Source organism: Panthera tigris, chromosome F2, assembly GCF_018350195.1.
Source record: "Panthera tigris isolate Pti1 chromosome F2, P.tigris_Pti1_mat1.1, whole genome shotgun sequence".
Taxonomy (NCBI): domain Eukaryota; kingdom Metazoa; phylum Chordata; class Mammalia; order Carnivora; family Felidae; genus Panthera; species Panthera tigris.
Genome location: NC_056676.1, coordinates 20386673 through 20414141, shown reverse-complemented (window position 1 = coordinate 20414141; position 27469 = coordinate 20386673). Strand labels below are relative to the sequence as shown.

The window sequence follows — 27469 nt, the reverse complement described above, 5'->3', positions numbered from 1 at the left end:
GGGTTTTGTGTGTTTGTTTGCATTGCGGTTTTGTTCTGTTTTGTTTTGTTTTGTTTTGTTTGTGGGGTAGGGCTTGCGAGATCGAGTTGGGAGGTTTAGGCGATTCCCTTCGACCCGGGGCTAGCTCGGATGATAGAGGGTAGGCAGGGAGGAGCAGGGTCGCAGCGCCCTGCGCACCTCACTCGGCTGCGCTTGCTTTCCTGCAGACCGCGCGCTGTGCCCCCAGGATGGCTCTGCGGCGGCCAGGTGAGGCCGGACCCCAGGGCAAGATGTGCTATCCTCCTGAGAGGCTCCAGGGCGGCCCCCAACACCTGGACGCCTACTACACGCCTTTCTCGCCCTATGGCCACTATGCGAACATGCTAACCGCTGCGGAGGAAGATTTCCAACCTTTCCCGCAGCTGGAGGCCGCCGTGACTGCAACCCACGCTATGCCCCCCTTTGCCTTCCGGCCCGCGCCTCTCTTGCTGAGCACCAGCCTGGCTCTGCAGAGGGAGCCGCTCTACGACCTGCCCTGCTACAGCAAGCTGCCACCGTGGTCCCCAATTCCCCACCTCCCCAGAGAGGTGCCGCACTTCCTCAACAGCAGCCGCGAGTATGCAGGCGCCACCGGTGAAGACTTGGGCCATACTGGTGGCCGAAGTGACAGTGGCCAGTGCTGTGGACCTGAAATTTTAATGCCGCCGCCGGCTGTGAATGCTTCCCTGTTCCCTGAGGGGGTGAAGGCCTCCCAGTTATTATCTTGCTCCCCCAGCAAGCGGTCTGAGGAGGGCTCCAAACCCCTGAACCAACAAGGGAAATCATCTCACCGCTACCACTTCACCCAGGAGGACCTGCACTTAGTTCTGTTCGGGGTCATTCCCAGCCTGGATCACTCAGCCCCTCTGCACCACGCGGTTTCCGGTTTCCTGGTCCCCACGGACGGCTCTGGTAAAGGTGGTCACGTCGGGCAGGAGTCGGGTTGGATGGGAATAGAGATGGGAGGAGGAGTGGGGAAGGAGCACTTCAAGGTGGATTTGAGACGGCTCAAGTCCAGCGGGGAAGTGTGGATATTTCCCATCAGGATGGAGCCCTCACTTCTGAGGCTGTACTTGCTTTAATGCTTGATTCCTAAGGTTGGCTTTAGTGAAGGAGGGAGAAGAGAGACATGGCTCACATAGTGGATGTCAGCTGGGATCAGATTCTACCGGGATAATGCAAGGTAGCTCCACTAGGGCCTCACGCAATTCATACTGGGAGTCCCAGTTTAGCCATCTATCTATCTCCACCTTATTCAAAATCAGCATTATCTCTGCTTCTCAAGTTCTTTAAATTTGCAAAACGGGGTTAATTACATAACCTTGCAGGGGCTGTTCTGAGTCTCAAAGGAGAAATTTTATACGTAAAAGGAGCAGGAAAAATATAAAGGATAAATCAACATTAAACTAAGGATAATGGTTACCTCTAAGAAGTAGGGAGGGAAACACCTTATGAAAAATAAAATCGTAACCCCTTTTCTAGGATCTGATTCTCTTTGTCGAACTCTGGATAAAGACTCCCTTCAACTACCAGAAGGTAAGCAGGGTCTTTGGCTTGGGTTTCTGTCCTGATGTAATGCAGTCAGTTGCCTCATTGGCTTTCCTGCCTCGGGCTTTTCCCCTAGGTCTCTGCCTCAAGCAGACGATGTTTGGTGAGGTGCGGCATTTTGGTGTATTCTGCAGTAGCCTTGTTGCCAAAGGAGTCAGATTTGGACCCTTTCAAGGTAAAGTGGTCAACGCCAGTGAAGTCAAGACCTATGGAGACAATTCTCTGATGTGGGAGGTAAATAAATATGCTTCTGGTGGGTTGACAAAGTGGGAAATGAAGCCAGTGGAGAACAGTGTCGGCTTCTGGCCCCGTGGGAGGGGGTCACTCTGCTTCTGTGCTGCCTGTTTTACAGTATAAAGAGAAGGGAAGAGAGACGCCTGGGTGGCTCAGTTGGCTGAGCTTCTGACTTCCGCTCAGGTCATGATCTCACGGTTTGTGGGTTCAAGCCCCTGCATCAGTGCAGAGCCTGCTTCGGATCCTCTGCCCCCTCTCTCTACCCCTCCGCAGCTCGTGTTCTCACTTTCTCTCTCTCTCTCTTTCTCTCTCTCAAAATAAATAAATAAACTTAAAAAAAAGAGAGAAAAGGAAAGGTAGATATTCACTCCATTAAGATAGCACCTCTAAGTGAATTCTTTGTGTTTCCTGATGCCTTAAATTGTTTTAATCTGTGAAGATTATCAATGGAATATACATATTGAAGAGTTAATATTTATCTTTGTTTATGGGCAAAACCAAATGGTTTAAATGTTATACAGTGCTGCTGAGAATATGCCAAAGAGAATAAAAACAAATTTTTAAATTTGATATCATCTGCCTATGAAATTAGCTATGGGTTTTTAAAAACTGATACTCTTGACTGTGTTTGGGGCATGCTGGTAGGACTCCAGTTTGTTAGAATATATCAGGTACCTCCCCTTGACCCTGAATTCCTACTTCTAGGAATATAGGGCAGGAGTGTAATCTGAAATTCAGACCCTGTGGAAGATGTTAATCACAAGGTTGCTGATAACAACAAAACATTGGAGACTGTGGAATTGCCAAAAGCAGAGAAAGAATTACATGCATGACAACCAGGTTGGGAAAAAGCACAAAACTAATTGGTTGTCTTTAAGTTGGGAATTAAATGCAAACTTCTCTAGTTCCCCTTTTCTCTGCTTATGGAATTAAGATACTATAGAAATTTGGAAATTAAAGTGATGAAAGTAAGAACCTTTAAGAATGTCACAGCACCGATAGAGATAAGCTAATACATCTATTTGGGCTTAATAATGTTAATAATAAGTATATTCAGTGGACTCAAGCATGAGATTTGGACTATAAATTTTAATAAGTAATTTTATAGGTTAGGCACAAAGAAAAAGCGCATTTTAAACTTTACGTTTCATTTTTTTTAGATCTTCGAAGATGGTCATTTGAGCCACTTCATAGATGGAAAAGGAGGTGCGGGGAACTGGATGGCCTATGTCAACTGCGCCCGTTTCCCCAAGGAGCAGAACCTGGTTGCGGTGCAGTGTCAGGGGCAGATATTTTATGAGAGCTGCAAGGATATCTGCCAGAACCAAGAGCTCCTTGTGTGGTATGGAGACTGCTATGAAAAGTTTTTGGACATTCCCATGAGCCTTCAGGTCACAGAGCAGGGGAAGCCGGCGCCTGGGCCCTCTGAAGGTGAGTGCACGCCTTTGCCTTTCCCAGTGAGGCTCTTCTAGTAGAAGGACTTGGCACATGAACCACACCCTCCTGCAGCATCCCCGCTGACTTGCGGGGCGCCCCCTTCGCAGAGGCTAATACAGGGGAGACTAAACTGAGGATGTCTCTAACAAGGGGGGCACTACCCAGCGAAAGGAAAATGCCCTTATCTTTCCACAGCTGCTGAGGCTACTAATATTCACAAGGAAACCTTTTCTTCTTCCCCATCACCTCCTCTCAGAGGAAAAAGTAAATAAAGGCCAAATACATGGATGCAACTTCTTCCCTAGGTGAGCCAGTTTCTGATTCATCTCTGCTCAGGCTAACACAGCTGATGACTCCATCAAAGCTCTTAGAGCAGTGTTTTTCAAGTAGGGGTTGCAGTATCTTAATGTGGGAAATCAATTTAGTGGTTTAGACCATCTTTAAAGAAAAAAAAAAAAAGAATTAGAATAGAGTAGAATAGAAAATATCGATGTGAATCTCAAGTATTGTTTGGTGAAGTTTGATTACAAGTGGAGATGTGTGGTATACTGAGTCTCAAATATAAAATATATTTCCTACTGTGGATCTTCCTCCCCTTGGAGAAGTATTGAGTTAGACTCTCACTCTCAGATTTTAATGTGGGTGTTGACTACCTGGGGATCTTGGAAAGATGCAGATTCTCATTCAGGGCTGGGACGACCTAAGATTCTGCATTTCTATCAAGCTTCCTGGGGAGGCTGATGCTGTTGGCCCCTGGACCACATGAGAAGGTTGAGGAGCCAGAGAACCACCAACCCACTGTCTGGGGATGAGCCTCTGGGATTTGCAAATTCTCTGAGTGATTTTTACATACACAAAAGCTTGGGAATCCCGATCTGGTGGGTGGGATGAGTTAAATGCAAAATGTATGTAATAGGGTGGAAGACCACCTTATTATGTTATAATAAGTGTGATAAGTAACAGTTAGAAAAAAAGAAGTACATTTGCATTCATCACACAATACAGTGATTGTATGCGTGCACATTTCCCTTGCAAACATAGACCCTTTGGTGCAGGAAATAATCCTCAACACCTTCATATCCCTTTCTCCTGGATCTTAGTGTGTATTGAAGGGAAGCAGAAGACATTAGGACTAATTAATGCAGGGAAAGCTGCTTAGAGGTGGAAGGAAATATAGGGTGTGTTAGGCTGGGAGAGGGAAGGAAATTTGGCTTTGGGGAATAGGGAAGCCAGGGGGAAGGACACGCTCACTGGGATTAGGAAGTGAATAATGAACAGGCTCTTGTTTCAAGAGTCCAAATTATGAGGGCCTCTCGGAATCAGTTGGGTAAACCATCTATCTTCCTGCTACCCCAATGAGCGGATAGTGTGGGGGTAAAGTCGGGGGTGGTGGTGAGATGGTGGGACTCTCTAAAGTCCGTGGACCTCATACTTAGGGAGTATACATACATACATACACTTACCTCATACTTAGGGAAGTCTTCCAGAAAGACTTCCAAAATGTACTGATTGTTTTTGAAATAAAACTGAAGAATACATTTGAGAAAATATACACATGCTCAATAACTCACAAGATACAATCATCTTTTTGAAAAAGTATTTAACACTATTATTGGCTATTACAATGATCATAACTTTTGATTTCTCAGAAATACGCTTCTGGAAATTTGTCTTCAGAAAATGGTCCAGAAGGGCAAGCTTTGCCCAGGAAGGTTTTTACAATGGAACCGTCCCTATTAATGAAAAATCACAAACAACCTAAATGTTCAATAGTAGAGTAATTGTTATGTATATGGTGATATATTAACATATAGAATAATATGCAGAAATCAGAAATCCCCATCTGGTGATAACAGGGAAGGATGAGGGCTTATGATAGTAAATGGGGTTAAAATAATATATTTGGGACAGTGTATGGAAGGAAATTGGTAAACAGCTTAATTTGTTGGAAAGAATTATGGATGAATTAATTTGTTTTCTGTTAATGAATAGTTTTGAATAGGATTAAAAAGGAAAGAAAAATCGAAATTCTTCTGTCCTGTCAAAGAACTTTTCCTCAAAGTCTTTTGGTGAGGAATGATGGGAACTTCCTTCCCCCTTTAACGTCTTGAGTGGGAGGGAAGAGTCTGGACCCTATGTGGGCGGGTTATTTGAGTATGCAAGCCTGTGGAGTGTGTGTTTTGGGGGATGGAGGTGTGGAATGTGAAGACAGCTCTTAATTGTTACCAAACTCTAAACTGTGGAGGGGCAGAAAGTAGCATTGTCGAGACTGGAAAACCCCTTGGCTAAAAAGAGGAGTTGACTGAGGTTGGGGAGTGGGGGTGGGGAGGATGAAGAAGGAAAGGGAACAGGATGAAGTTATCAGGTTAAGTTAAATTTCCAAAGACCTGAGCAGAAAATGCAGACAGGTGAGCCCTAATTAGTTAGCAAAGGTGGAGTCTTATTTTTGCCTAAGTGGTTGTTCTCATGCAGACTCCCTATCGAACCATTATTCTGAATTTTGGTGTGCTCTAGTGCTTTGATTTGTAAAGGTCACTGATCCAGTCTTGTAGACCCTCTCTTCCCACCGTAGGAAGCAGGAAGGCCAGGCCATTCTGACCAATGAAAATTCTAGTGCTGAGCTAAAACCATCCCAGCAAGGGACTTCTGAGAGTATTAGCACCTCAATGAAAGTGATAGACGTGCCAGGCGGTGGGCCATCCTGGGGATGGCGGTTGCCTTCCTGGTTATTTACTTAATGAATGGTTTATTTCCTTAGCCACCTGTTAAACGTGCCTGGGAGGTAGTTGTCAACTAACAAAGCCCCTGATGGATAGCTTCCCTGCTGTCCTGATGCTAAAAAGATTTCCATCTACAGACTCCTGCATATACTTATTCCTGGCCCTTCTCTCTTTCTCTCTGGGGCCAGACAATGAGGTCTCAGTGATGCATTCACAGTCAAAGCCACTTGATCCTGTGGAATCCAGAGTGTCCTCAGCAGGGAGGCTTTTGTAGGTGGCCCCTGTCCCCTCCTCTCCCCCCAACACATAGACACCCCTGGACCTGGGACCTCCCTTGCTAGAGTCGGCTGAACCCTCTCTAACCTCTCTCCCCCTCCCTTCATTGATAAAAACAGATTTACCTTTCTGGATCTTGTGTATCACTCAGTGATAGTATCCCTCTTTGGTAAGAACTCAATAAATGATAGGATTAAATTAATCATCATGGTAACCCTATAAATACAAGGGAAGGCAAGATATTGTCAGCCTTACTCCATACATGTTGGTTCCAGCTCTGGAATCTTTTCCAAAGGTTCAGAGAAGTAAACTGTGAGCTAAACAAATGCCTAAGACTTCATAAAAGGGGCCAAATGGAGCAGCTCTTGTGAAGCCTAGGAAGTAAGCAATTGGTGTCCATCATGGCCTGAGGTGAACTGCTTTGAACTTAGAGCTTGGGCTGATCTGAAAGGGACATGATAGGTATGTTTTGGTATATTAACCCAGCCTTGTAACACGTGCCAGTCAGAAGTGGCTTCAAGAACTGTGGTGTCGAGGGGCACCTGAGTGGCTCAGTCGCTTAAGTGTCCGACTTCAGCTCAGGTCATGATCTCATAGTTCATGAGTTCAAGCCCCGAGTCAGGCTCTGTGCTGACAGCTCAGAGCCTGGAGCATGCTTCACATTCTGTCTTCCTCTCTCCTTGCCCCTCCCATGCTCAAGCTCTGTCTCTCTTTAAAAAATAGATAAACACTAAAAAAATTAAAAAATAAATAAAAAGAACTTTCGGATTGAACTGCTCTTAAATAGGGCTGGAGGCAGGGCTAAATTAATAGACTGGAGAAACATAGCAAAGCATGGAAAACATGAAGACTTCAAACCCTGATCGAACTGATTGGAAAGTAATTAAACATACGTGTATACACATATGTATTTCTTTAAGGAGTAAGAGTTCATTGTTTAGGCATGACAACGACAATACGTTTACTACTTTTTAAAAGTATCATATTTTAAAGATTGCAGTTTGAGGCATTTATGAACCAAATGATAATTAGTATTGAAATAGTCACAGAGGGAAGTGATCTAAATGAAAACAAAATTGGCTATAAGTTGATCGTTGTCAAAGCTTGGTGTTGAGTGCACGGGGGATTGTTAGTGCATTAGTTTGATTTAGTATATGTTTAAATTATTCTGTGATAAAAGGTTTTTTAAAAAATCCTGTTGGAGAGGGCCGCCTGGGTGGCTGAGGTAGTTAAGTGTCTGACTTCGGCTCAGGTCATGATCTCATGGTTCATGAGTTCGATCCCCGCATCGGGCTCTGTGCTGACAGGTCAGAGCCTGGAGCCTGCTTCGGATTCTGTGTCTCCCTCTCTCTCTGCCCCTCCCCCACTCACGTTATGTGTGTGTGTGTGTGTGTGTGTGTGTGTGTGTGTGTGTGTGTGTCTCTCTCTCTCTCTCTCTCAAAAATAAATAAACATGAAAAAACATTTTTTTTTTAATCCTGCTGGAGGAAATAAGAATGAGGGAAGGTAGCTGACAAAGCCCCTGGCACTTATCCTCCTGTGTTTGACAGAGTCTACAGAAGGCTACAGATGTGAAAGATGTGGAAAAGTATTTACCTACAAATATTACAGAGATAAGCACCTCAAATACACCCCTTGTGTGGACAAGGGTGACAGGAAATTTCCCTGCTCTCTCTGCACACGATCCTTTGAGAAGCGGGACCGGCTCCGGATCCACGTCCTTCACGTGCATGAGAAGCACCGGCCTCACAAGGTAAGAAGTCCGGCGACGAATGATGGGTGGCCCGTTACTCACATTGCTTTCCTGCTCCTTTCTCAAACCCCTGAAGACACAGTGAGGGTCCCCTGGATGTGAGTTGCTGGGACACCGTGCCTGACGATGTAGGGTCTGTGAAGAAAGGGACGTGCCGTGGAGGGGCAGACAGGAGCTACCGCGTCACAGTGCTAGAACGGATGCATGAGGTTGAGAGGACGCAAAGGAAGGGTGTCCACTTCTACCTGGAGACGTGGGTTATGAAAGGCCTCACAGAAGAGGTGGCCTTGAGCCTAGTCTAGAAGGACAAGGGGATGTCTGATTTATGTCAGAGGCAGAGTTGGTTGAGGAGAGGGAGAGGGTCGAGATGTTCCGAGCAAGAAGGAGCCTGGCATGTGCTTTTAGATCACTGTACGTTGTTCCATCATCTGTGCAGGCATATTGACCATTGTAGATAAGGATGAGGCAGAGGCATGGCCCAAAGAATGGAAGGCATCTGTGGCATGCCAAGGATTTTGTCAGGAAGAAAAGCAACAATGGCCATAGGGAGCCATTTTCTGCTATTCCGGATATCTGGTTGCTCTGCCGGACTTGGTGAAAAAAAGTGCATGCACCATTGAGCCTGTTTAGAAGAAAGGATGGGACTTAGGTGCAGACAGACATGGGTGTGGCTCCCAGCCCTGTCGAACTGGCTGATGAGGCTACCACCTGAGCGACCCCAGAGTCCCAGTTCTGTTCACTTGAAAAGTGAGAGTAATCTTCATAAAACTGCCCTTATCTTCCCCCACTGGTGGATCTTACCTGTTCACGGCTAAGCTTGCAGGGAAATCCCAGTCACTATATTACTTACTCCTAGAAAGTTTGAGGATTTTTACGATAATCATGTGTTATCTTGCTCGACAAAAGACATTTAACACAATGAGTTTTCAACAACCCCTTGGTGGTCCAGATCTACAAAGATGTCCACACCAACCCAGTCCCCTCCAAATACCACTTCCCACAGAAAAGCACATACTTACCAGGATTCTAAGAACATTTGAAGTATAAGACAGTGAAATTACTGGGGTGCCTGGGTGGCTTAGTTGGTTAAGCGGCTGACTCTTGAGTTCAGCTCAGGTCATGATCTCAAGGTTCATTAGTTCAAGCCCCATGTCAGGCTCTGTGCTGGCAGCACAGAGCCTGCTTGGGATTCTCTCTCTCTCTCTCTCTCTCTCTCTCTCTCTGCCCCTCCTCCCCTTCTCGTGCTCGTTCATGCTCTCTCTCAAAATAAACATTTTAAAAAGTGATAAATTTATTTCTAATTTTTACTGTTTAACGTGGGAAAAGAATGTATGTTTGGTAAATATATTTTGGACAAAACAAAAGCCTCCTGATATGCCATGACCCAAGTTAAGACATTTAAGGTGTAATGTTTTTCTCTATGTGTATGTGTACATTTATGTATTTTTAACATACTTGGGGATATTCTGAGGCTAGTTTTCTGACTTAACACAACATCATGAGTCATTTATAAACATAGTAATGGCGGCATCAGTATATATTAGATGGATGTGCTATCATTGATTTAACCAGTCTTCTGCTTTGTGATTTTTTCCCCCCAGTGCTGCTGTGGTGAACAATATTATATACAAGTCATTATCTCTGTTATCCATGTCTGATGATTTCTTTGGGATAGATTCCTAGAAGTAGAAAAACTGGGTCAAAGGGTGTATACAATTTGAAGACTCTTGAATCGAGGCACTAAACTGTCTTCCAGAGAATGTGTCGATTTGTAGTCCCGCCCCGGTTGGGGGCTTGTGTATGTAGTAGGCAGCACCAGGTCTCCTGCAATGCTACTGTCCTTCTTTACATTGTCATTATGATAGACGGAAACGGTATCTTGCTTTACTTTGCATTTTAATTAATGTGGTCTAAATGTTTAAACTATATTTTATTGGCACATTGTATTTGTCTTGTGATTTATCAATTTATGTCCTTGGAAAAGATTTCTATTGCTACATGTTTTAGTAATAATGTTTTACAAGCTATATTGTATCAGTTCTGGGTTGGAGTTTTTTCACATCTTTATGTTCCTGAAATTGGAGTGTGTTCAACAAGTGACGATATGCCACCATTCCAATTGGTGGCATTTTCTTTGTTAGCACAAAAAATAATGGTGGATCTTACAGCTGATGAGATACACCATTTGGGCTGTTGGTCAGATTTGCTGCAGCCACAAGACCAGAGAGGGTGTTGGTTAACAAAGGAGAAGCTATCGGATTTGTTTTTGTTTTTCAGTAAAAAGAATCGAAGAAAAGGTTATCAGAGCTCGATCAAGGTATTTCTGCTAGAAAGTTGGCTAGGTCATTTGCTTAAACTCTGAGGACGGTGTTGGTCTTGAGTCGGGGTTTGAGTGGAGAAGCTGTACTCGGATGCTGCCATCTTTTTTTTTTTTAATGTTTGTTTATTTTTGAGAGGTGTGTGTGTGTGTGTGCGCGCACGCGCGCACGAGGAGAGGGGCAGAGAGAGGGAGATAGGATCTGATCTGAAGTCTCTGTGCTGAGAGCAGAGAGCTGATGTGGGGCTTGAATTCATGAATGTGAGATCATGATCTGAGCCAAAGTCAGTTGCTTAACCGACTGAGCCACCCAGGTACCACAGGTGCTGCCATCTTTGAGACTGAGGGACCGTAGACCAGGCTGTCAGTAGATGACAGAGACGAGAAAGAAGGCATGGAAGCTGGTCAGAGTGAAGTGAGGAGTTGGGTTTTATGGTAGAGTGGAGAAAGAATCATTTTTTAAACTGGCAATAGAAGAGGATGAGTCCTGTGTCCTCAGTGTTCCTACAATTCTTCTTTAGTGATCTTCTCTTTGCAAACTCTCCCTGAGTGGTCTTGTCTCTTTTATTATGACTATAAGTAGCATTTCACCTTGGATGTCCATCCCTGGCCAAGAGCTCTGACCTGAGCTCACGAAGCATGTATCTAGCTGCATTCTAAGTATGTCAACCTGAATTTCTCATGGCACTCCTTTTCTTATTTTTACTGGTAAGCATTTTTTAATGCTTTTTTTAGTTTTCTTTATTTTATATACTTAAGTTTGAGTACTGAACTTCTAAGGTGATAAAATATATTTAATTTTTTCAAAAACTTGAACAAAACATTTAATTTAAGTTGAAAAGAAGGGGAAAAAATATCTCTGGTGAAACATACCTGCAGAAGTTAAGATAAATAATTTAAAAAAAAAAAAAAACCAACCAGTTTCTGAAAAAGAATTGACAATTAGAAGATGCTGAGTGGGGCGCCTGGGTGGCGCAGTCAGTTAAGTGTCCGATTCAGCTCAGGTCACGATCTCGCAGTCCGTGAGTTCGAGCCCCGCGTCAGGCTCTGGGCTGATGGCTCAGAGCCTGGAGCCTGCTTCCGATTCTGTGTCTCCTTCTCTCTCTGCCCCTCCCCCCTTCATGCTCTGTCTCTCTCTGTCTCAAAAATAAATAAACGTCAAAAAAAAAATTAAAAAAAAAAAAAAAAGAAGATGCTGAGTGTACAACCAAAAATGAAAAACCCTGTATTGTCACCCCTATATCCAGCATTTAAAACTTAAATGTACCTCCTTTTCATATAATTTGTCGAGCAAAATTAATGAAGAACACAAATAAATGACAGAGGAAATCCCTGTAGTTCATAACAATGAGTCCCAAAAGTTTATATGTGAATTTGGGATCTCAGCCCTCTCCAACCTCCTAAAATTCCTGACCAATGGAGCGAAGGCTTTATTTTTCCAGAAAGCATCGTTGCTTATAGTCTATCAATTGCTCAAAATTATGCCAGACTTTTTACTTTCTTTGTATTTTGTTTTTGACTTCCCCCTAAGCTTTTTGTTTTTGCTGGGATTTCTAATTACAAGAGGTAAATATAGTTTCTTAATTGTGTAAAATGATATTTACATCCTTGTTGAAAGCATTCTTCATGGAGCTTATTCAGATTTGAACCAGGTGCTTTCTAGGCCTGTGAACTGTCATTATTTGGATAGTTTTCATCACCTTTCTGAATTAGTTCCACTGATTTTTACATCTCACTCTTCTTCTCTCTTGATTTCCAATTTTCAAAAACCTTCAAGGCATCTTTCCATTTACTCTTATCATTTGATATTAATCTGGTTCTTGATTATTTATAAATAACTGGGTTTTTTCTTTATGGAATTTGTTATTTATCTTTGGAGTTCTGAAAAAATTAAAAAAAAATTTTTTTTTTTTTAACGTTTATTCATCTTTAAGAGAGAGAGACAGAGTGTGAGTGGAGGAGGGGCAGAGACAGAGGGAGACAGAATGTGAAGCAGGCTCCAGGATCTGAGCTGTCAGCACAGAGCCCGACATGGGGCTTGAACCCACAGACCGTGAGATCATGACCTGAGAATGACCTAAGTCAGACGCTTAACCAACTGAGCCACCCACATGCCCCTGGAGTTCTAAAATTTTAACAGAACGTGCCAAGTTGGATGTCTTTTTCTTTTTGTTCTGCTTTGTAATCAGTGAAGTACAAAGTAGTCTTTCCATTTGAAGGCATAAGTCCTAAACTGAAAGGAATTTTCTTGTTCATTCTTTGATTATTATGTCTTCTAGATCTTTATTTTCTCCTGGAACTTCTTTTGGCCAGATACTAGCTACCTCCTTGTGCTTAACATTTTTGTTCTTTTTTCTGAAGTTTTTTTTTTTTTTTTTTTTTTTTTGTTGTTGTTGTTTGCTTGTTTTTAATTTATAGAGAGAGAGCACACTTAGCAGGGGAGAGGGGCTAAGAGAGAGAAAATCTTAAGCTGATCATGGAGCCTGATGTGGGGCTCGATCCCACGACCCTAGGCTCATGACCTGAGCCAAAATCAAGAGTCAGACACTCATCCGACTGAGCCACCCAGGCTTAACTTTAAATTTTTTTGCTCCCCATTCTCAGAGTCCCCTAATCTTATTTTCCAAATCATGTATTTAGTCTTTATATTTGATCTGTTCTTTTTTGTAGTATTAACTCAAACACTTGACTTTTTGTGCTAGCAATCATAGTAATGATAACAAATGCTCATTATTAAAACCTCAAACAGCACAGAAAAGTTAGAGAAGACTTTTAAAATCTACCCCAGGGGCGCCTGGGTGGCTCAGTCGGTTAAGCGGCCGACTTCGGCTCAGGTCACTATCTCGCGGTCCGTGAGTTCGAGCCCCGCGTCGGGCTCTGGGCTGACAGCTCAGAGCCTGGAGCCTGTTTCAGATTCTGTGTCTCCCTCTCTCTGACCCTCCCCCGTTCATGCTCTGTCTCTCTCTGTCTCAAAAATAAAAAATAAAACGTTAAAAAAAAAAAAAAGGTTGTAAATTTGAAAAACGTTTCTTTAAAAAAAAAATAAATAAATAAAATAAATAAAATCTACCCCAAACATATCCTCTCTCCTGTGTGTGCACATAAGCACACCTGAGGACCAGGGCGTGGAGGCAAAATATGATCCTTTACCTGGTTTGGGATCCTAGAGAAGATTCAGCAGTTGTCATGAGGGTCAAGAGCACAGAGAAACGACATGAACCTTTGACAGCAGGTGAACACATGCTGCATCACATGCTTTTACTGGACTCCCAAACTGGTACTTTTTTGTAGGTACAATGTGTCTCAGACCACCTGCCACCTGTGTTGCCATCTGGTGCTCCATAATCATCACCACACCCACTAGCTTTTTAGCTCCTTGTCTCTAGCAAAGTGTCGAGCACATAGTAGGTACTCCATAAATACTTGTTGAATTAACTGGGTGGTGCCCATCAAGAAAAGCAGGAGACAAAGGGTCCAAGTTTAACTGACTTGCTCTGGTCACACAGCTACTTGTTGACAGAGCAGGACTAATTCAGTCTTCTCTTCCTGTTCACTTCCCACCTTGTACATCTGAAGCAGCTGACAGCCAGAGACTTTAGAGGAATTATGGAAAGCCACAGCATTGAGCAGGCTCTGGACCAGAACTCATGCTTCCAGATTCTTCCGATGTAGCCCTGGGTCGTCTTTCTACTACTTTAATTAGACCCCTCAGCCTGAGTCTACTTGATCCTCTGCCTACAGACATACGCAAGATAAATAGAATATTTTACCTCTTACTCCCAGATAAACATAATGGTAAAATGAAGACGTGATTTTTAACTGCATGTTTCTTTTACACCTTAGTGTTCTACGTGTGGGAAATGTTTCTCTCAGTCTTCCAGCCTAAACAAACACACGAGAGTCCACTCTGGAGACAGACCATACCAGTGTGTATACTGCACAAAGGTAAATGGAATCTCCTTCCAAGGGATCTGCCTTGAGCCCCGTTTGGATGTTCATGGCTAAGAACTTGAAGCATAAAGCCTGGCTTATAAGGAGTTCTTGGTTAGTCCATCATCAGCCCAAACCCCATTTCCACCCCTAAATATGTTCCAGTTTGCTTAAGATGATCAGACACGATCTCCTACTGCCAAGTTGGCATTTGGGTCACGTGTAATGAAACACACCCCGCAGGGTTGTCTGGATTCAGTCGGTAGAACATACGACTCTTGATGTTTGAGTCGGAGTTCAAGCCCCATGTTAGATGTAGAGATTACTTAAATAAATAAACTTAAAAAATCCTTTTTTTTAAAGAAATACACCCCTGATTTACAGACAGCCCTGATGATTGCAGACACAATTACATAATATTAAAGAGCACAAACTCCTCTATCTTTCTAGAGCAACATTGCTGAAATGGAATCTAATGTACATTATACAGAATATTGAATGATTAAAATGAAGACACAAATATGTAAATATGTAGTTAGGAGTTGCTGGAATAGAAACAATGGTTTGACCATGCTTTAGAAATTATACCAAAACATCTCATGTCCTGTTTTGATGATAAACATCTGTGCTGCCCAATGCTTAGTGAGCCATTAACCATATGTGGCTATTTAATTTAATAAAAATGAAATAAAATGGAAAGTTCAGTAATTTGGTTGCACTATGCACATTTCAAGTGCTCAATAGCCCCATGTGGCTGCTGACCACCAAATTGGATAGCACGGACACAACATTTCCATCATTGCAGCAAGTCCTATTGCATAGGAATAGATTGATTCTGTCATCAGTTTTATATAATAAAGCCATAAAAGGAATATAGGCTGTCTTAGGGGGACGTCTAAACATCCCACAGAAGGATAAAACATTGAGCGCACCAGACTTGGGGAAACCTACTGCCCAAGAAATTGTGGGTCAATAGAATGGTCATAATCAACATGGCGAAATGAGGCTGCGCCAGAAGTAGACCATGTGGAGCCAGCACAAACTGAAGGAAGGTGACCATGGATTTGTGTGAAAAAAGCAGCCTCTCCTGAGGAATAAATTCTGTCCAGGATTTCCAGAGCAGGGTCAGAATAACTCCACAACACATTCTGTTTCTGGAGTTCTTACTCTGATCCCTACCTTGTAACTTCTAACTAACCTGGTACGGAGAGATGTTCTGAAAGGGAACTAAATATTTGGCCTCCCAGTTGACACATTAGACTTCAGTTACTTAAGCTGATGAAGACTGACCATGTGTGGGTGTTCAGGCAGGGACAGCTTATGAACCTGACTAGGCAGTGACCCAACTCCACATGTGCCCAGACACCCCGTGGTCCAGTGCTTCTCTCTCAGCCCCCCAAATCCGAGGTCACCAGTTTAACCAGTGTTTTATATCACAGTCAATAGACCCCAAAATGAAGTCATTACGTCTCTAATATACCACTTGAAGGTGACAAGTGGTACTGAAATGAATGAGGGAAAGAACAGAAGTGGCCAAGAAAAGATACGTAAACACAGCAAAGTACTTGGGGATCTAAAATGTGACAACCGTTCTGAAAAAATTTGGCAGTTTCACTAAAAACTAAACTTGGTAACTGCCATACAACCCAGCAGTTGTCCTCCTGGTCACTTACCTTAGACATGAAGGTTTATATCTTTACACAAAAACCTGTGCACAAATGCTTGTAGCAGCTTTATTCATGAGAACCCACACCGGAAACAACCCAGATGTCCTTCAACGGGTAAGTGATTGAACAGACTGGGCACATCCACACCAGGGAGAGCTACCCGGCAATAGAAACGGCATGAGCTGTTGCCCACACACCGGCCTCAAAAATGAACAGTTAGCGGTTGTTAGGGCTGAAAAGAAAAAAGTGGGAGTGAGAGGGATCAGTATGGCTCTAAAAGGGCAACGTGAGGGGTCGTCATGATAAAATTGTTCTGTATCTTTACTACCAACATCAGAATCCTGGTTGTGATACTGTACCGTAGTTCTCCAAGAGGTACCACTGAGGGAAACTCTGTAAAGGGTACACAGAATCTCTAATATTTCTTAAGACTGCCTGTGAGTAAGCAATCACCTGAAAACATTTTAGGTTTACAAAAAGAAGACACTGGGGTGCCTGGCTGGCTCGGTCCGTGGAGCGTGCGACTCTTGGTCGTGGGGTTATAAATTCAAGCCTTGTGTTGGGTGGAGAGATATCCTAAAAATAAAATCTTTAAGAAAAGAAGAAACCAATAGGATACTGTTTTATGCAAGACCGTGGCCAATACGAACTACTCCTCTAATGCACGTTCTCTTGGTGTGGTCCTGGGTCCACCTGCATTGGAATTGCTTGTTTATACGCAGGGTCCTGAGCCTCATGTCTGTCATGTCCTTTTGTTATTGAGACCGCTACTGTTGACGAAGAGTGCTCCATAGCCTTAAAACCCAGATTCATCTATTGGAGAACTAAGGGTCAGTGATGTTGAAGTTATCCCCTTTGTCTAGTTGGCTGTGCAGGTGATGGAAGTTTTCTTTTTCTTCTGCTGTCTGTTCTCTGCAGAGGTTCACTGCCTCCAGCATCCTCCGCACGCATATCAGGCAGCACTCAGGGGAGAAGCCCTTCAAATGCAAGTACTGTGGTAAATCTTTTGCATCCCACGCCGCCCATGACAGCCACGTCCGTCGCTCGCACAAGGAAGACGAGGGCTGCTCCTGCAGCATCTGTGGAAAAACCTTCCAGGATCAAGAAGCGTTCTACTCCCACACGAAGCTTCACGAAGGCTACTAGCCCTCAGTATGGGGACAATGTAAAAACTAAATGCTAGGATTCTGTCTTTGTTTTCCTTGCTTATGGGTGTGTCCTACGAACAGATGATAGTTTTACTAAGATGAGAAACAGAAAAATGGGACCGGCCAAAAAGCTGATTTCACCAGCTTTCACAGAAATGTTCTTCACAATTTTTAACAAGAATGGAATTTTGGTGAATTTACCTAAAAGTAGTGAACGCTGACTATTCATAGAGAGCTTCAGGGTCTGGAAACTCAACACAAACCCTGAGGGAGGGACTGGGAGTAGAGTTTGATTTTTGTGATGAAAAAGACCTTTTCTCTATTTGTTTTAGACCCCCAGTTGTCATGCCTGTGGCCATCACCTGGTCTATTCTTCATAGAATAAATTCTTTAAAAGTTCATTCAACTCCGAGCTTCCTTAGTATTGTAACTGTTTGGACATAGATTAGTCTGCCATCTTTCTTGTATTTATTTTAAACCCTTAGTTCCCACCCTCCCCCCATCACATGACAAATGCAGGTTAATTTGTTCAGCACCACACAGAATTACTACAGACACAGAAATTACGTATTCACGCCGTCATCTGTGAGCTTTGTAATTGGGGAAGAAAAATTATTATTGCCAAATGAGAAAAGACTTAAAAATTGCAATAGACTGGGGCGCCTGGGTGGCGCAGTCGGTTAAGCGTCCGACTTCAGCCAGGTCACGATCTCGCGGTCCGTGAGTTCGAGCCCCGCGTCAGGCTCTGGGCTGATGGCTCGGAGCCTGGAGCCTGTTTCCGATTCTGTGTCTCCCTCTCTCTCTGCCCCTCCCCCGTTCATGCTATGTCTCTCTCTGTCCCAAAAATAAATAAAAAGTTGAAAAAAAAAAATTAAAAAAAAAAAATTGCAATAGACTAAAAAATTAAGTGTTTTTATATTGCTCTAGTTTCAAACCTGATTTCATTCCTGATGACGGCACAAGTGGAATTTTTTTCAGTCCTAATTAATTAGCCTGTTCATACTCTATTTAGAATGTAGAAAGAAGAGGCCCACCGAAAAGAAAAATGTGCTGTATCACTTATCACAAGGCTGATGCAAGCCTTGGGGAATGTCTTCTAATATGTGAGTGACCACAAACTGATTGCACGTGGGTAATATTAGCCAACATTTCTAAATGAGCACGAACCCTGGGAAATGGTACTGAGCTCGCCATTTATGGATAAGGAAATCGAGGCCGAGGGTAAGGAGGTGATGCAGCGGTCGCCTCCAAGGGACAAAGCCAGGTGGGCCCAGCTCCGCCACTCAGCCTCTTACCAAACCAGCATGTTCCATTATGAATCCTGCTAAGGATACAGCGTTTTCCCATCAACTAACCCATTCTTCCCCAAATTAAAGCAAACAGCACCACACGTTTAAATATTCTACATGGAACATTTGAGACCAGAATAAAAGTGTTTCCTAGGCGACCAGAGCTACTAAGCTAGAATGTCACATCCCCAGCCATGGTGGTATTGACCGTCTAGGATTTTCCTTCACCCCTTATCCATGGTCCACAGCTCTCAAAATGGAGCAAATTCAATATAGAACAGATGCCCCATCCAGAGGGAGGCTCCCAGCTGCAGCAGAGTCCTTTGAGAAAGAGATGTAGTGCAGGTGGAAAAGCAGTGACAGATTTTCCTCTGGGGAATCCTTTGCTGCCTTGACTAGGTCTTGGTAATTTATCCTAATGGGAATGTGCCCTGTTGTTTTAGGACTGTTTTAGTTCATGTTAATTAAGTCAGAACAATGGTCTTTTGAAAAGACTGGGACTCATCCTGTAATTAGGCAGCCTTTCTTTGACTGCTAGTTCATTTTAAAATCAAACGGGTAAAAGCAAGACATCAGGAACTCAGTGATGTGGATTTTTTTCACTAGTTGAATAATTCAAATTAAGTACTCTGTTCTTTGAACAAGCATGGTAGCAAAGGAAGGTGTGGGGTTTTTTTGTTTTTTGTTTTTTGCTTTTTTGTGTGTTTTTTTGTTTTCCCTTTTTCTAACAGGGCATGCAAAATAATAGAATATTTGGGACCAAGCAGGCTTAATCTGACTTACTTCCACAAAGTTTGGGTCATCCTGATTGTGTTACATACCTCAATTTTTTGTTTGGAAAATGCAGTCAGTTCACAACATCCTTCTTTAATAATTACCTTAAGCTCTTTTGTGTTTATTTAAAATGTGTATCTTATCTATTTTTTTTTTTAAAGTAAGCTTTGCACCCAACATGGGGCTTGAACTCACCACCCTGAGAGAGAACAAGAGTCACATGCTCTACCGACTAGCTGGCCAGACGCCCTGAAATGTGTATCTCATCTATTTTTAAAGATAATTTGAGTCAGCTTATAACGATAATTTTTAAAAGACTAGGACAGTCAGAGTAGAAGACCAGCCATTACATAAAAGTAGAATGAAATGAAAGCTCGGCACAGATACAGCTACACTGACTGGATATTGGCTGGACATAACACATAGGATACAGATTTTGGAGGTGGACAAACTTGTATTTGTTTACCGTGTTCTCATTTAATTCATTTAATTTCTGAGGCTTAACATTCTCCTCTGTAAAATAATGTCATATTGTAGGGTGGTGTTGAGAAGATTGAATAAAAGGAGGTGACTCTCATTATGGGGGATACTTAATAAATCTATTTCCTTTCTCTTGTAAGTCAGGCAAACGGGAGATGGAATTCTGCAAATTTCATTGTTGATAGATAGCCTTTCCTTCAGTGGGTCTCAAAACGTGTGATTCCTGAAGACGCAGTGTCAACATCACCTGGGCACTGGTTAGAAAGGCAGATTCCCTAGCCCTACCCAGTGTCTAGCGAATCAGGACTTCTGGGGGTGGGGCCCAGCAATCGATATTAAAGTTTGAGAACCGTGGCTGCATTTGATTTCTCTTCCTAGTCCTTGCAGCACGGCAGTGGGTAAAACTGAGTAGCTGGGTGACTTGGCAAAACCACAGATGCTGTTCACTAAGAGAACCATTAGAACGCAGATGGCAGGCACAACAGCAGTCTTCCTTGGGAAAATGGGTGCCAAAGCAACACTGTTGGAAATGTGGAACTTTCTGCAGCTATGACCTGACGATGGAATGTAGAAAGCTTCTCATGACTCATCTCCCCTTTGCCTGACTGACAAGGGAAAGGAAATAGATTCTCTGGTTGTATTTCTTTTCCCAATCTAAGTCAGATGATAAATATCTGTTCATTCATTAGAGTTTTTTAAAAAATGTATAAGAAAGGGCATCTGAACTCTGGAAAAATAAGGAGGCTCAAAGTAAAGTGGAATTCATGATATTGATGAGGCTCTTAATGGGCCCTCAGGGTGTCCTTCTAGGACTGGGAGAAGTTGCCAGTTGCAACGAACAAAGCCATCAAAACGGACAGATGCTTGGGACCTCTGTGAGGCCTGCGGTAAGCAAGGCATTGTAGCCATAAAGTCATAGCTCCATTTGTACCCAAGTAGTGCCGGGCACGTTGGGGGTTGGAGGGACTGCCATTCACAATATGTTAAACATAAGATCACAATTACTGTCCCAGAACATCTATTATCGGTGAGTCTAATTTTGACATCACAGGTCGCACAGTATTTCATTCATGGTAGTTTTAAGTACTTTGAGAGTTACTTATGACTTTTTAGGGGCAGGAGTTGCACCGAACTCTGATTTCTTGGACCCTATCCAAAGGTCAGGAGAACAAATTTCTACACCGAATTACTTCAATAGAAACGTGTGACTGGAGGAGCACCTGGCTGGCTCAGTTGGTGGAGTGTGCAGCTCTTGATCTCGGGGTTGTAGTTTTGAGCCGCACATTGGGTATAGAGATTACTTAAAAACAAAATCTTAGGGGTGCCTGGGTGGCTCAGTTGGTTAAGCGTCTGACTTCGGCTCAGGTCATGGTCTCACGGTCTGTCGGTTCGAGCCCACGTCAGGCTCTGCGCTGACAGCTCAGAGCCTGGAGCCTGCTTCAGATTCTGTGTCTCCCTCTCTCTCTGTCCCTCCCCTGTTCATGCTCTGTCTCTCTCTCTCTCTCAGAAATAAACATTAAAAAAAACAAATCTTAAAGGAGCACCTGGGTGGCTCAGTCAGTTGAGCATCTGACTGACTCTTGATTTTGGCTCATGTCATGATCCCAGGGTTGTGAGATCAAAGCTCCTCGTGTTGGGCTCTGTGCTAAGCATGCAGCCTGCCTGAAATTCTCTCTCTTCCTCTACACCTGTCCCCATTCGTGCATGCACGCACTCGCACTCTCTCTTTTTCTCAATAAAATCGTTTTAAAAAAAGAAAAACTTTTTTCAAATTTGATTTTATTTTTATTTACATTTGAGATGGGGGAGGGGCAGAGAGCAAGGGAGAGAGTCCCAAACATGCTCCTGGTTGTCAGCTCAGAGCCCGGTGCAGAGCTCAAACTCACAAACCATGACCTGAAACCAAGAGTCTGACTCTTCCCTGACTGAGCCACCCAAGCTCCCCAAGAAAAGAAACATTTAACTAGAACATCATTTCACAGAGCTTTTTCATTGATTGACCTCCAACAAAATAGAATAACCAGAATTTTTAAGGAAGAATAGTGTTAATAATATAAAATAGAGATAAACTTCTCCCTCCTTGATAATCTCTTCATAGAGTATGGGAATCTCACAGAAAACAATAGTTTTCTGTATTATTGTAAGAGGTTATACAAGAAATAACAAGTGCATGAAACTCATTTATTGTTGCAAAGAATTTTTACTTTATTGCTTTGTTGACTTAAAGTGACGGGTAAAATATGGCATTTTGAAATGAGATATTTAGCACTTATTGCCGCTAAGGTAGAGAACGTTCAGGGAGAAGATTGTGGTTTTATTTTTGCATCTGTTCTCGGAGTAAAATATACTTTCACGGTCACTTTTTCATCTTAAGCTATCTCGAGATTTTTGTGATCTCCTATATTAAAAAGTGGGGTAAATTGTGTGTGTGTGTGTGTGTGTGTGTGTGTGTGTGTATGTGTGTGTTAACAAGTAAATTCTATCTATACGTTTGTGAAATTGGATTTGGATTTCTTTCTAAGATGGTACCTTTAGTTGAAAGCAGTTTGCTGTCAAGAAAATATATCAAAGGCATTGAAATGCCATCCTTGATTTTTACAAACTGTTTAAAAATGCTAGTGCTCTTCCACTTGCTTCCATAGTATGTTCTACTTGACATACATCTGTATCAATTATTTTTTAAAATGCTAAGAAAAATAATAGGTAAGCTTTTAGAACCAAATATGTGACCTTTCCCCATTCGTAACCAGTTAGACGCCGCAGACAACTCAGAAGGCACACACAGTCCCCCCCACATCACTTGGAGCTTGTTTTTGACGATAGCAGATGTTTCCTTTGCAAAGGTTTTCTCAGCCTCTGGTTGTTGCAAGACTGGGAGTACCTGAACCGGGGAAGGTGAGTAGGAGTCCTTCCTCTTGGTGAATTCCACTCTTGTGGGTTATCGGATTTAAAGGTGCTGGAGCTAAATTCTTCAATATGAGGGGCACCTGGGTGGCTCAGTCGGTTGAGCGGCCGACTTTGGCTCAGGTCATGATCTCGCAGTCTGCGAGTTCGAGGCCCACGTCGGGCTCTGTGCTGACCACTCAGAGCCTGAAGCCTGTTTCAGATTCTGTGTCTCCCTCTCTCTGACCCTCCCCTGTTCATGCTCTGTCTCTCCCTGTCTCAAAAATAAATAAACATTAAAAAAAAAAATTTAAAAACAAATAAATACTTCAATATGATTTTGAAACTGTTCTCCTAAAACTGGGCAGTGTGTCTCATTTCTACAGGTTCTCCCTCAGAGGAAAGCCGCTATCTCGGTTTCCCATTCTTAAATACCAAACCCCTTCAGCCACAAATGTGCCCCTGGGCAAGCCCAAGGCAGGTCTATTCCCATAATAGGAGGGCCTGAAATCTTCCCAGGTGATTAGGAGCCTAGGGCTGGGCAGTCAAGAGCAGGCAGTGAAATGGGATTCCAGTCTTTTCCATTTGCCAAATGGGAGGGTTGAAGGGACTGGAAAGGCCAGTGCTGAAGATAGTAATCAAATACAAAAACCAAAGCCCCTTTGGGCTATCCTCAGCTCTGGAAGCTTGGGGGCCCAGGGGAGTCTGGAGGCAGAAGACCCTTGAGCATGGCTGCCAGGAACGGATACAAATTAGAAAGGTCCTTCCTCCTTCACTAGTTACCAGGGCATCTACATACATTTTATTTTTCAAGGAGTGGCAGGATTTGAGAGGGAAGGAAAATACATATGAAGAAATGGGTGCATATAATCTGTATTACTTGAATGACAAATACGAAATGTCAAGAAATACTAAAAAATGGAGGTCTATGTGTAAATGATATTACAGAAATACTTCAATGCAGGGGCGCCTGGGTGGCTCAGTCGGTTGAGCGTCCGACCTTGGCTCAGGTCATGATCTCACGGTCTGTGAGCTCGAGCCCTGCATCGGGCTCTGTGCTGACAGCTTGGAGCCTGGAGCCTGCTTCCGATTCTGTGTCTCCCTCTCTCTGACCCTCCCCCGTTCATGCTCTGTCTCTGTCTCAAAAATAAATAAACATTAAAAAAAAAGAAAAGAAATACTTCCATGCAGAATAGGGGAATTCTGACAAAGGTAATCCCACAACCAAGGTCAGTCATCAGTGGGTCTATCAGCTGGGACTTAAAGACTGATTTCAAATGTAAAATGAGAGGGGTGGGTTCGTGGTTACAGATGTTCACTCATTCATCCTGTGATAGTGCCTGGCCCCTAACTTTCTAATAATAGATAACAAACTCCAAAACCAAGAATCTATGTTTTGAAAGAAATACAACCAGCCATTCATTTATCAGGTTTGTGATGTTTTTAACTCCCAAATAGAAGGAGCTTGTTGGTAGTGAAGGGGTCTCTATCAAGCTAAAGCCCAAGTTTCTCAGACTTGCTGAAAGATAAGAATCACCTGGAATGCCTATTAAACCTCAGGTCCCTTGGACCCTCCTCCAAACCACTGACTCCCGTCCTGGGTGAGGTGAGCGTCTAAGAATCTGAAGTTTTAAGGAACACCCAGGTGGTTCTTATCAGAAGTTTGGGAAATGTCAGTCATCTTTAAAAGGTAGCATTTTTGCCACTGTTGTGGTATATACTTTGAACGAGAAATGCTGAGGGGCAAGGGTGGGGAGGGCAGGAGGCTTGGGGTGCTCCAAACCAAGTATTATTTTTTTCTAAGTATCTTAGGAAGGTTTTCTGGGTCCCAGGGGCTTTTAAAATTGCCATTTAGGAAAGAAGATGAGTAAGTGAATTTGGAATCAAAACATGAGACCACAAAACAGCCAAAGGGTAGAAGCAACCCAAACGTCCATGGACAAATGAATGGGTTAAAAAATGTGATATAGGGGGTGCCTGGGTGGCTCAGCTGGTTACAGTGTCTGACTCTTGATTTTGGCTCAGGTCAGGATCTCACAGTTCATGAGATCGAGCCCCAAGTTGAGCTCATGCTGACAGTGCAGAGCCTGCTTGGGATTCTCTCTCTCCCTCTCTGCACCCCCCACCCCCACGCGTGCACTTTCTCTCTCAAAATAAACTTAAAAAAAAATGGTTAAGCTGGTAACTTGTGATGTGTATTTTGCCACAGTTGTTTAAAGATTTTATTTTTAAGTAACTCTACACCCAGTGTGGGTCTTGAACTTATGACCCCGAGATCAAGAGTCACATGCTCTCCTGACTGAGCCAGCCAGGTGCTCCTATTTAAGCACAGTTGTTAAAAATTCTTTTAAAAAGGGGGTGCATGCAACTCCTGATCTCGGGGTTACGAGTGCAAGCCCCACGTTGGGTACAGAGATTACTTAAAAAATAAAATTTTTAGGCTCAGTCGGTTAAGCGTCTTGACGCGATTTGATTTCAGCTCAGGTCATGATTCATGAGATGGAGCTCCTCTCTGAGTGTAGAGCCTACTTGAGGTTCTCTCTCTCCCTCTGCTCCTATCCCCCACTCACACTCTCTCTCTCTAAAATAAAAAAAAATAATAATTAAAAAATAAAATCTTTAAACATTTTTTTAATTAAAAAAAGGGGGAGACAATGACAGATACTACAAATGGACAAACCATATAAATTCTGGGGTTCTAAAAGTACCACCCAGATGGAAGTCCTTTCCTAAGGTCTGAATGGCTTTTCCCCTGTTATCTTGTCTTTGTTCCTAATCTCTTCCTATCGGATCCCAGCACTAACTGGACACTCCCTCACTCCCGAGAGAAGCTTCACTTTCAGAGTGTTTACCCTGTACCCCCTCTCTAAGTGGCTACCTGTCAGTTTCCATTTCAGCTCTACCTTTCTACTTACAGGGCTGCTGACCACCAACTGACATATTACCTGTATTGATTGTCTAAGAGCTGTCACGGTGGAGGGAAAAACTATTCTAAGGCAGCCCTGAGCTCTTAGCTGAGTGGGATCATAAACGCCCCCATTAAAGGTTTCATTCAATAACAATCTTTGCTAAAGTAAATGGACATCGGTCTCCCACCCCCACAACTAATACAGAGCCCATTATCAATGGGCAGAGAGCACTGAACTGCGGCGTATCAGTTTCCACATTTTCAAATGATTCCTTTAATGAAAAGCTGCGCTCTTTTCAGGCCATAAAACACCACGGAAAAGTCTATTCATTTAGCTATTGTACATATTAGCTTATTTATTTATGGCTAATGCTGCCATCAGCATTCCCTGGATGTGGAGTTAACTCACTTAATGATTGCTTGATAAACTGCTAAAAAGCAAATATGCTGGAATTGGCTCTCATGCAGGGCACACTGCATATTGCCATCACACAGGGTGAGTTGTTTTTTTCATTGCAAACACAAATCCACCGGTCTCTATACCTGTGTAAAACTATTCATCTCCTGTGAAGCATTTTATAATCACATGCCTATTTGATCCAGAGCTCACAAAAACTCATTTTCAACCAATTTCATAGGAAATAAGCATATTGCCATAATTCAACCAAATATCCCTTAGTTATTTGAAGAAAATCTTTACCACCAAATTGTAGGCTCTTTTCTGGCAAGAATCATCTTCCCCTTCTTCTTTTCTCTTCTTCCCTACCTCCCTCCTTGTCCGGTGTTCATGAAATAGTTACTGAACCCCTAATCTGGAGCATCTCAGCAGTAGTGTGTCTTGTATGGCAGGGACTCAGTGGCTGTGTACGGAATCAGTTTTGTTGAGCAGAAAATAGTACCTAAATGAGACTAGTCATTGACAGATGTAGGAAAAGAACTGGAACTTGTACACTGGTGTTTTCTCAAGATTAAGGTTAAGGGGCGCCTGGGTGGCTCAGTCGGTTAAGCGGCCGACTTCGGCTCAGGTCATGATCTCGTGGTCCGTGAGTTCGAGCCCCGCATCGGGCTCTGTGCTGACAGCTCAGAGCCTGGAGCCTGTTTCAGATTCTGTGTCTCCCTCTCTCTCTGACCCTCCCGCATTCATGCTCTGTCTCTCTCTGTCTCAAAAATAAATAAACGTTAAAAAAAAAAATTAAAAAAAAATGTCTTTAAAGATTAAGGTTAAGAATTTGATTCACTATTTCCGTTAGTGCAGTTCGACAGATATTTGTATGTATTTCTTTTTGTTTATGTATTTATTTTGAGAGAGAGAGGAAGCATGAGCGGGGGAGGGGCAGAGAGAGAGGAAAGAGAGAATCCCAAGCAGGCTCTGCCCTGTTAGCATGGAGCCCAACATGGGGTTCGAACTCATGAACCATGAGAGCATGACCAGAGCCAAAGTCAGACACTTAACCAACTGAGCCACCCAAGTGCCCCCTAAAGATATTTTTAAACATTCAGTTGTATTTATTTATTAATGGCTAATAGTGCGCATAATGGAAATATGAGTAATGAAAGTGTATACAGTGAAATAGAAATGTTCTTTCATTAAATTACCCCCCTTTTCCTGTTGCTGTTAGGTGACATATAAATGTAAAAATCTGCAAGAAACTACAAAGAAAGGCCCTCAAAGTCACGTCAAAATCCTGTCCTGCTGAAACACATGGCGGCAGAAAGAGGACTGCTCGGCAGCCCCAGTGTGTGAGAGCCAAGAAAGGGGTAAAAGTACTTCCAGTCCTGACTTCCAACCAACCCCATGCGTATTCCAGTCTCCACCTGGTGTCAGAGGGTGTGGGTCTGCATCTGAAACACATCCATCCTCCCAATGTTCTGGCTGCTCCTGTTTCCTCTGGAAACCTTTCCAGGGTCATTTCCTGAACGTCACCTGTAAATCCTGGCACCCTGAATTCTCTTCTCACCTCACACTCTGTCACTACCTTGCTCCAGCCGGCTCCACTGGTCCTCCCTACCCTGATAACTCCTACATTCTGATCGGAGCTCTTACTTGGAATCTCTGCGCATGTCTTGGTAGCAACTGATTTCGACAT

At 43.1% G+C, this 27469-nt stretch overlaps 1 protein-coding gene across 1 annotated transcript; it reads left to right on the top strand.

Moving 5' to 3' along the window:
- Positions 1–227: 227 nt before the first annotated feature.
- PRDM14 (PR/SET domain 14) lies at positions 228–17046 on the top strand. The gene is made up of 7 exons (XM_007084786.2): positions 228–930; positions 1501–1554; positions 1643–1800; positions 2961–3231; positions 7784–7986; positions 14147–14248; positions 16819–17046. The coding sequence occupies exons 1-7, from the start codon at positions 228–230 to the stop codon at positions 17044–17046; spliced, it is 1719 nt and encodes a 572-aa protein (XP_007084848.1).
- The last annotated feature ends 10423 nt before the right edge of the window (positions 17047–27469 follow it).